Raw genomic sequence first — 11,177 nt, 5'->3', positions numbered from 1 at the left:
ACTGGGCGGGACCAGCAGTTGGTGTAATGGCTATGTCGCTGGACTCCCATGTAATTGACTGTGGTTCAAGTCCCGGATCCAGTGGCTTAAACTCACGCTGGGCACGTGTGCGTGCGTGCCCAAGATCCCGAGAGGAGAATGGAGGAGAAGGGATTGCAGCGTGGCCATCCCCTCTGGGGGGTGATTTCTCGCTTCCTGTCTCTCTGTCTCTCTCTGTCTTTCTGGCAAGCACACGAGCCCAATAGCAAAAAAAAAAACCTCTACAAAAAACAAAAGAAAAGAAATGAAACCAGTGAGAATAAAATCATGTCCTGCAAGCCCTCCCCTCTCCCTCACCTGCACATGTATGGCTTACAAAGCTTTGTCTAGATCTTTCCTCCTGTACTCTTAACACAGTTTACTTAAAAACTTATAAACTAGGGCTGGCAAGTGGCATGGTGATTAAAGTACTAGACTCCACATGGCCAACCGCGGTTCAAGTCCCAGATCTAACAGCTTACCTTTCTCACTTTGTCTCTCTTTCTCTAGTGAGTGCATGTATATATATGCACTATAGCAAATTTTAAAATAATAATAAATTAAGTAATTCTAAAAATAAAAACTTACTATCTATCTGACACAGAAAAACTTTTGTTAACTCTTCTGAGAGCAGAATATCATCTGAGACTTCAACTAAGAGACACTACCAGGCAAGACAGTCTGAAAGCATCATGTCCCAGGAAACAGACCACTGTGGGGACCGGGCCAAGAGGGACTACAGCTCTGCCACAGTGTCCCAGACAACTCAGGCACCGTCTAACAGTTCTGCTGAGTAAGGTGCGATCACTGAACAGCCCCGTATAGTAAAAGGCAGTAAGATCGTAATTGTTTCCACATACCTACTTCTAGTTGTGCCAGATTTCTGCTGCGTGTTTTATATTCTTATTTTTAAAGAATTATTTTATTTAACTTTATTTACTAATTTATTTATTTTTAATTTGACCAGAGAGAGAGAAAGTGAGAAAGCAAGCCGCCAGGTCCAGGACTCTAACCACGGTCAACCATGTGGGAGTCCTGCGCCCTTAACCATCACACCACCTGCCAGCCCTTATTTTATATTCTTTAAGTTAATCTTCAGGGCAGGTCACTAAAATGGGCATGCTGCCTCCACTTTACACAGAAAGAGCTGAGATTCAGAAAAGCTATTCTCATCTGCACCCCTCTAATGCCCCTAGGACCTAAGGGTGCACATGTCAGACCACAGTACAATGACCTGCTTGTGCGTCTGCTTCCTCTCTTAACAGGACCCTCTGAAGGGCAAAGACGGGGTTTTCCTTCCTTGCCTACATCCTAAGAGTCTAAAACCCTGACTGGCATAAAGACAATAAATATTCGCCTAATAAACAAATAATTAACTTCCGAACCTCATCGAACTGGTGGTGTTGAGATTCAAACCATGTCCTCTCAGGCTCGAGCTCCCTATATTACGTCAGAGGATGTGTGCTCACAGGAGCGACAGAGCAAGAGAGTGAGAGGGAAAGTGAGAAATCACCCCCCAGAAGGGATGGCCATGCTTCAGTCTCTTCTCCCCTGTCCCCCTCTGGGCACTTTGGGCACACTCACACACATGCCCAGCATGAATTTTAAGTCACCAGGTCAGGGTCTCAAACGCTGAGGTCGGCCACATGGGATCCAGCCGCCTTAACCACTATGCTATTTGCTGGCCCCATATAACCTTCTAGTAAACACCTTGGGACAAATGACCCTATATGCAGATTCCCAAGACAAGACAGCCCCTGCGCTTTATGACACTATCTTTGTACACACAGAATATTTCACTCTATCTTTCTAATAAATGACTTACAACTTAATGACTTAAAACTACACTATGGGACCAGCAGATGACATAGTGGCGGCTAGGGGACTGGACTCTCACATGGCCAACTACAGTTTGAGTCCTGGACCTGGTGACTTGCTTTCTCACCTTCGCTCTCTCTGGTCAAATTGAAAAATGGTAGTAATAAATAAAATTAAATAACTAATTCTTTAACAAAATAATAAAACCTAAGTATCTCTGGGCTAGTCTTTTAGCATTGTGATTTAAGGGAGCTGGATCTCATACAGCTGACCAAGGTCTGAATCCCAGCACTAGCAGCTTGAAATACATGCCAGGTGCATATGCACACGTGCCCCGAATTCTGACTGGACGGAGAAATGGAGGAGAAGGGACTGCAGTGTGACCATACCCCATTGTGTGTGTCCGGGGGGGTTCTCCCTCTGTCTCTTTCTCTCTCTCAGGCAAGCATATGTGTCTTCTAGCAACTAAAACACAAAAAAATTTATTTAATTAATTTTATTAGTATTATTTTTTTAAATTTGCTATAGGGCATGTGTGCTCACCAGAAAGAGAGAAAGTGAGAAAGCAAGTCGCCAGGTCTGGGACGTGAATCATGCTTGGTCACATAGGGGTCCAGTACCTAACTACCACGTCACCTGCTGGCTCCCAAAAGAGAATTTTTTACAGAGATTTTTGCTATGGGGTGCATGCATTTGCAGGAGAGACAGAAAGCAAGAATCACCCCCTGGGGGGATGGCCATGCTACCATCCCTATCCCCCTTGGGGGGATGGCCATGCTACCATCCCTTCTCCATTTTCCTCTTGGGATTTTGGGCACACACACACACACACGCACCCAGCATGAGTTTTAAGCCACTGGATCTGGGACTTGAACCGTGGTCAACTACATGGGAGTCTAGTAACATAACCATTACACCATCTGCTGGTCCCAAAATTTTTTAAAGATAAAAGAAAATTACGATACATCTAACTTCTTTTTTTTTTCATTTATTCCTTTAATTTACTTGTTGTGATTTATGAAGCTGCCAGATCCAGGAGGCCAACCATGGTCAGCCATGTGGGAATCCATCCAGGAGGCCAACCATGGTCAGCCATGTGGGAATCCAGTGCCTTCACCACGACAATGGCTGGCCCCGTCTGACTTCTTTTAATGGGAAGTTCTAAAATTACTTAGGGGCATCCACAGATACCAACAAACAGTGAAAACAGGACATTCAATGTGAAAAAGATGACACAGTTCCACCTGTTATGGCGTGGAGAAGCACGGACACGCGTACACCATAAATTCTAAATAGGGCCACGCTCTTTGGTGCAAACAGTCTCCTTCGCAGTCTGAGTAGGAAATAACTAACTTCTGCATGTTACGGTGGCTGTGTGAATACTCTGTTCCCTCGAGTCCACTTAGAAAGTTCTATTTTCTCCCCGAGAAAAGGACCCAAAACCACTGGGACATTATCTAGCAGGACCAGTCCTCGGTCACTCTGCGGCAAAGAATGTCGTCATCTTTCCTTCCCCCACGGGGACCGGTGAATCTTGACTCGTCAGTTATGACAGATCAGGTTCCAAGGAATCAAGAAACAAGCATGATTCATGAACCTGCAGGAGAGCCTCGGGGAGGGTATCTACTGTAAAAACTGCTGTCAAAAACACCTACAGTGTAGGGACCAGCAGTTAGCGTAATGGCTATGTCGCTGGACTCCCATGTAGTCAACTGCGGTTCACGTCCCAGATCCAGTGGCTTAAAACTCACGCCAGGCGCGTGTGCGTGCATGCCCAAGATCCCGAGAGGAGAATGGAGAAGAAGGGATTACGGAGTGGCCATCCCCCCTGGGGGGTGATTTTTTGCTTTCTCTCTCTCTGTCTGTCTCTGTCTGGCAAGTGCACACGCCCTATAGCAAAAACCTCTCCAAAAAAAAAAACCACCTACAGTGTAAAAATGAATAAGAAAATCCAGTCTTTTTTAAAAGTGCTCAAGATAGTATATATAATCTAACTGAAATCATAATTTCTACAGAAGAATTCATTTAATTTTCACAGCAAGAGATTTTAAAGATTTTAAATTCCTTATAAGAATTTCTGGTAGTTAAATTGCTCTTTCAGACTCAACATGAAATATAAACACGGAGAATGTTAGTAAGAAGTATGAACTGGGATCAACCGTCTTTATGGTTGTCGCCAATTACACAGAGGTAGGAAGGGTGACGCTGCGGAGACCTGCCTGCTTATCACACAGCCTCACTGACTCTGTTTCTGATCACATCCAGAAATCAGGGCTGAAAGTCTGTTTGTCTTTTTCTATATATACTCGAGCACGTAAACACACACACACAGAAATATTTTTATGTCATAATGAACATATATTTTATGCCATATGTAATGGTTTGGGTTTTTTTTTCTTTAAGAGATTTTTGCTATAGGGCATGTGTGCTCACTGGAGAGAGAGACAGAAAGCAAGAAAGCAGCCCCCAGGGGTCTCTTCCATTCTCGTCTCTGGATCTTGGGCACCCACCCACACGTGCCAGCATGAGTTTTAGGCCACCACGTCTGAGACTCAAACCGCGTTCGACTACATGGGAGTCAAGCAACATAAACATTACACCACCTACTGGTCCCACATGTAGTGGTTTTCCCCATGATTGTTCATCTCTGTTCCTTACTGGAAAATCAATGGAAAATGCCTTAGAACTTTGAAGACAAACCTGTGTTCAAATTCTACTTCTACCATTAAGAATTAGAGCAAATCATGTAAACATCCTAAGCCTCTGTTTCCCATCTGCAAGAGAAATAATATGTACAAAAAAGTACTCACGAAATGGCAACTATTGTTACTTATGGAAACAGTGCTGAGCTCATCTTAAGTATAACAATCTCTCCGGAGGTAAATGTCCCAACTCTAAGACTCTCTGCCACCTAAACCTTCCCAGTCAACGTCAAGGATGCGTCAGAGAGAGGCCTCCTGGCAGAGAGAAATCAGAGAGGAGAGTGCTTACCTCCTTATCTGCCATTATTACGCATACTGCATCCGGGCTTTCTCTGTCACCTGGAGAGACTTCTCTTTCAAGGTCAAGAGTTTCAGAGGAACTTAGCTGTGTCTCTGTAATTAAAAAAATTAAAATCTTATTAATCTTAATTTTGTGTGTGTTTTTTGTTTTGGTTTTCTTTTTTTTTTTGAGAGGTTTTTGCTATAGGGCACGTGCGCTCACCAGACAGACAGAGACATAGAGACAGAAAGTGAGAAATCACCCCCCAGGGGGGATGGTCACACCGCAATCCCTTCTCCATTCTCCTCTCGGGATCTTGGGCACGCACGCACATGCGCCCGGCGAGAGTTTTAAGCCACAGGGCCCAGGACGCAAACCGCAGTCGACTACGTAGGAGTCCAGCGACATAGCCTTTACGCTAACTGCTGGTTCCCTTCATTTTGTGTTTTCACAGTTGACAAAAACCAAACACCAATTTCCCTGAATTTAGAAACGTAAGGCTGCAGTGCAAACTTGGCCTGCTTCTCGTGAGGCGGTACTCAGGCCTCGCTGACACACAGAACTTACCGACTGTTAGGGTGCGTTTTGATACTGCTGACAGACGCGTACCACTCGCGCCTGGTACACTGACACCACATATCCACCACCACAATCAAGACAGAAAACACTCCGGCCCTCTATAAAGCCCTGGTGCTCCTCTGCGTCAGTCCCCTACCACTCTGGTCACTGCGAGAGCCCTTCGTGCTATTTCCCTTTTCTAGAATGTTCTATGAATGGAATCACATGGTGTGTAGTCTTCTGTCTCCAGCTTTTTTCAGTCGGTACAATGCCTGTGAGACACATTCACACCATACTGCTGCCAGCATCGGTGGTTCATTCCACTCTCACTGCTGGGCAGCATTCCACATGGAGATGGCACATGTGTTCATCAATTCGACAGCCGCTCCACTTGGTTTACTTCTACTGTAATTCTAGTTTTAAAGTATATTAAATCTACTCATTCATTCATTCATTCATTATGCCATAGGCTCAGGTGCTTGCCAGAGAAATAGAGAGAGGAAAAGTGAGAAATCACCCCCCCAGGGGGGATAGCCACACCACAGTCCCTTCTCCTTCATTCTTCTGGGATTTTCAGCATGCACACACATGCGCCCAGCATGATTTTCAAGCTGCCAGGTATGAGACTAGAACCACAGTCACCACGTGGGAGTCCAGTGTCTCAACCACCATGTCACTGCTGGCCCCAAATATATCATTTTTTTACAGAACAAAAAACTGCCAACATTAGTGCTGTGGTTAAAAGCATGATTAGAAAAAAACAGAAATTAGGACCAGCAGATGACATAATGGGTACGTTGCTGGATTCTCACATGCCAACCACGGTTCAAGTCCCAGACCCGGAGGCTTGAAACTCACACCAGATGCATGTGCACGAATGCCCAAAATCCCAAAAGAAATTATGGCATGGCCATCCCTCGTGGGGGGGTGATTTCTCACTTTCTGTCTCTCTCTCTGGCGAGTACATGGCACCCTACAGCAAAAATCTCTCAAAAAAAATAAAAAACAGAAATTAATATATATATACTTTAAGTAGCATCTCTTAATTTAACTTTAATTCAACCTTTTTTTTTTTTTTTGGACAGTATTTTGCTATAGGGCACGAGCACTCACCAGAAAGATAGACAGAAAGCAAAAAATTACTCCCCAGGGGGACGGCCATGCCGCGATCCTTTCTCCTCCATTCTCCTCTTGGGATCTTGGGCATGCACGCACATGCACCCAGCGTGAGTTTAAGCCACCGGATCCAGGACTCAAACCACAGTAGACTACATGGGAGTCCAGCAACATAGCCATTATGCCAACTGCTGGTTCCTAATTCAACAATTAAATATCAAACAATTCCCAGCCATTGCCTAGCTTCTAGTAATATGGAGATGTAAGACAGGGTTCCCTGTAGTCTATTCAGGGTCTAGAAAACTACACTCAGCTCATGAGCAAAGCCCAGCCACCTGCCTGTCTATAAATGGGTTTTGCTAGAGTATAGTCGTGTTCACTCATCTAAGACACTTTTGCAGTCAATGGCAAAGCTGAGTAGTTTCAATAGACTACAGGGCCCAAAGTGGCTAAAATACTATCTAGCCTTTAAAAAGAAAAAAGTTTATCAATCTCTACTCTGTGCAACTACCACTTAATACAACAGAAGGAACAGTAACTATTGCCAAGAACACCAACTATGGAAAAAAATGTTATGGAATCATGTTTGCTTCCCTCCCAAACTTCACACATGGAATTCTTTTTGTTGTTGTTGTTTTTTTAGAGTTTTTTGCTATAGGGCGTGTGTGCTCACCAGACAGACAGAGAGAGACAGAGAGAGAGAAAGCGAGAACTCACCCCCAGAGGGGATGGCACACCATAATCCCTTAATCCTTTCTCCATTCTCCTCTCAGGATTTTGGGCACACAGGCCCACTGGCCTGGTGTGTTTTAAGCTACCTAGTCGAGGACTCAAACCTTGGGAGTCCAGTGAGGTAACCGTTTTGCCATCTGCAGGTCCCAGGTGTCTCTTTCCTAATCCCTGAGGGCCAGATATTGTGACAGCCGCCACCTGAGTCGGGGTTGTGTTCAAATGTGTACCCAGAGAGAGAAAGCGAGAACTCACCCCCCAGAGGGGATGGTCACGCCGCAATCCCTTCTCCTCTTGGGATCTTGGGCACGCACACACATGCACCCGGCGTGAGTTTAAGCCACCGGGTCCGGGACACGAACTGCAGTCAACCACGTGGGAGTCCAGCGACATAGCCATTACGCTAACTGCTGGTTCCCACACATGGAATTCTTGACCGCCCCCCCATATGATAGTCTTAGGAAGTGGAATCTTGGGGAGGTAATTAGGTCAAAAGAGTCAAACTCTCAAGATGGGACTAGGATCCTTATAAGAGGACCCCAGAGAGCTCTCCCGCCCTCTTTCTACCATGCGAGGACATGGCAAGAAGGTACTATCTCCAAAGCAAGAAGTAGGCCCTGGCCAGGAACCGAATCTGCTTTGATTGTGGACTCTCCCACCTCCAGAACTACAAGAAGTAAACTTCCACTCTTGATAAAGCACCCAGGCCACAACTGGTTAGAGCAGCTGAAATGCAAATCCAGGAAGTTTGTTGTCTGCCACTGCACCTACCATGCACTCCAATCAGCACTTGGCTGGGTCACTGTACAGGGAAGGGCAGACATGGGGCCAGAAAGTGCCAGCAAGATTCTAAAGTATGTTCTGAATCATCAAAGGAGGTTTAAATACATTTCTAGCATTCACTGTATTTTAATAATCACAGTACTTAGGACATTGGACACATATACACACACAGATTTCATCACCCTGTTGGGAGAAGGGTTACGGTACATAATCGTCCAAATCTTATTTGTCAAGTTCCCCTGAGAGATACTATCAAAAAAGACACTCGTCTATTCAGAACCAGGAAGTGCTTACTGCCTGGAGCACCACAAGAATAAAAAGGTTTCAATTAAACTTTCTTGAATAGCTGAAACGTCCAACTATAACGACACACCTTAAGAGGGCATCAGTTTCTCAAAAACAAACAACGCTGGTAGCATGCACGTGTAGGCCTAAGGCTATCATCCTGCTTCTCCAACAAAGTGAATAAAAGTAAGAGACCCTGTCATTTGGAAGGCTAGACCTCTAAACTGGAATATTAAACAAAAGGAGACAGGTAACAAAAACTACTATACTCAATTTGTACTTCACCCATTTAGAACAAATTTTTCCAGATGAGTTAGATGTATAGCTTCTCAATTATACATATTTTTAAAATACTCAGATTTGGCTTTATAGACAAACAGTTAAAAATAAATAAACATGAATGTTACAGAAACCTTTTGCAATCTCATTTAGAAGTGGCTTATGCAGGACCAGCAGTTAGCATAATGGCTATGTCACTGGACTCCCATGTACTCAACCATGACTCCCTCAAACTCGACCACGGTTCGAGTCCCAGACCCGGTGGCTTAAACTCACGCCAGGAGCATATATGTGCATGCCCAAGATCCCGAGAGGAAAAGGGATTGTGGTGTGGCCATCACCCCGGGGGGTGATTTCTCACTTTCTGTCTCTCTCTTGTCTTTCTGGTGAGCTCACGTGCCCTATAGCAAAAACCTCTCAAAAAAAAAAAAAAAAAGAAGTGGTTTACATCAGCAAATGGTTGGGCTTAATTAATTAGCAAGCTAGTGACAACAAATCATGATAGCAAGAGCTAGCTAACCTCAATCATAAAAGGCATTCTCCTCTCGGGATCTTGGGCACACATGTACATGAGCCCGGCATAAGTTTAAGTCACCAGGTCCGGGACTTGAACTGTGGTCGACTACATAGGAGTTCAGGGCCATTACGCCAATTGCTGGTCCCCTATTTGTAGGTTTTTGAGAAATCTCCCTATGGCTTTCTTACATTCCCACCAACAGTGTGAGAGGGTTCTCTTTTCACCACAGCCTCTACAGCACATGCCTTTAATTTTCAATCCTCGCCATTTTAATTGGAGTTAAATGGCATCTCACTGTGGTTTTAATTTGCATTTCCCTTGTGACAAGTGACTTTGAACATTTCTTCGTATGCTTCTTGGCCATTAACCTTCTTCTCTCTCACTTAACTAAGGCTTTCAAGGTTCCCTGCAAGCTCCCACCGTGATCTCACATGTCCAAACAGAAATCCCGAGTGACTTCCCGGAAGGAAGGCACAAGTCAGCAAGTACAGGCAGAGAACGGGTAAGACTTCCTTTTCACAGAAATGGTACTACCTTTCACTGCACCAACAATCAGAGCACTTGGTGGTGGGTATCGTTAGATGGTAATCCAAATACATTTCAAATTAATTAAAAAAAAAAACGCTTTCAATAAAAACCAGCATAGCTAATTGTTTTCAATGACAGACTGCCAAACGTTTAAAAAATATTTCCAGAACCAGGTTAGTCCTGCAGCCTAGTGGTTAAGGAAGCAGGATCCCACATGGCCTAAAGCAATTCAAATCCCAGCCCCGATGGCTTGAAACATACATCAGACACAAGCGTGCGTGTGCCCAAAATCCCAAAGGGATGGAGAAACGGAGAAGGGGTTGGGGTGTGACCACACCCCATTAGGAGGTAAGCTTTCTCCCCCCTTCTCTGTCTCTGGCCAATACACATGCCTCTGGCAATTAAAAAAACACATACATTTATAGGACATTCCTAGACTACATGTAAACTAAGTTTGAGTTTCTGTAGGGAAAATAAAACAGTGAAACACTTGAAAGAAACCAAAATTAAAAAAAGAAAGAAAAAAAACTGAGTATCTCTAACCCTCATAGGCTATATTAAGACCTGAGGGAAAACTAAATATATGATATATAGTAACGTCTGTACAACTCTTGCTGTCCAGAGTTTAAACATTAATAGGAAGTCCCTCCACTTCATATATATGAGGTTACTGATAAATATAAAGGGTTCTACTTTTAAGAAAAGCCAAAAAGAAAATACTACGTAAGCTAAAACAAATTTCTTAGGAAGTAGTGGTTCATATCACAAAATAATTCTCCATATTATATAATGATTCAACTCAAGAGTGCTCTTAGTTCATTTAAAATTATTTTACATATCTAAATCCATCCATGTATAATACTGAATGAGCTTCTCCTATGTCTAAAATGAGGTGTCATTTTTTTTAGAAGTATTTATTTTATTTTATTTATTACCATTATTTTTTAATTTGACCAGAGAGAGAGAAAGAGAGAGAGTGAGAAAGCAAGGCGTAAGGTCTAGGACTTGAACCATGTTCAGCCATGTGGGAGTCTAGCAGCTTAACCACCACCACACCACCTGCCAGCCACAGTATATCTTTTAATCTCTACAACTAACAAAAAGTAAACTAAAGCACTTAATCTGGCTAAATGTCTTGTCTAAGACTAAAAATAAGTTAATGGCAGAATTGTGCACAAAATTCCACATGTGAACCTCCAATACAATAGGACCCCAACGTGAAAACTAGTAAAGGGTTCTGAGAAAAATCTACTTAGTAACAAACAGATTTAAGGGTAAACAACTTTGAGAATACACATCCCAGCCTCCGGGTTCTGAAGTATAGTTTAAAAACTGTTCCTCCAGGGAATCAGCAGTTAGCCTAATGGCTATGTCACTGGACTCCCATGTAGTCACAACCGTAGTTCGCGTCCCAGACCCGGTGGCTTAAAACTCATGCCGGGCGTGTGTGCGTGCGTGCCCAAGATCCTGAGAGGAGAATGAAGGAGAAGGGATTGTGGCATGGCCATCCCCCCGGGGGGGTAATTTCTCGCTTTCTGTCTCTATGTCTCTCTCTCTCTCTCTC

General features: G+C 43.9%; 1 protein-coding gene across 5 annotated transcripts in view; it reads right to left on the bottom strand.

The window, feature by feature from the left end:
• The window catches only part of UIMC1 (ubiquitin interaction motif containing 1), a 90,621-nt gene that overhangs the window by 39,745 nt on the left and 39,699 nt on the right, over nt 1-11,177 (bottom strand). For all 5 annotated transcript variants that reach the window (XM_006158875.3, XM_027775929.1, XM_006158878.3 and 2 more), the window contains one exon: nt 4,828-4,931. In XM_006158875.3, the coding sequence (XP_006158937.1) occupies nt 4,828-4,931 (104 nt within the window). The remainder of the gene's footprint in view (nt 1-4,827; nt 4,932-11,177) is intronic.

This window comes from Tupaia chinensis, unplaced genomic scaffold, assembly GCF_000334495.1.
Source record: "Tupaia chinensis unplaced genomic scaffold, TupChi_1.0 Scaffold000612_1, whole genome shotgun sequence".
Classification (NCBI taxonomy): Eukaryota; Metazoa; Chordata; class Mammalia; order Scandentia; family Tupaiidae; genus Tupaia; species Tupaia belangeri.
Note: the sequence above shows the minus strand (reverse complement) of the source record. Positions and strands in the feature narration are given on the sequence as shown.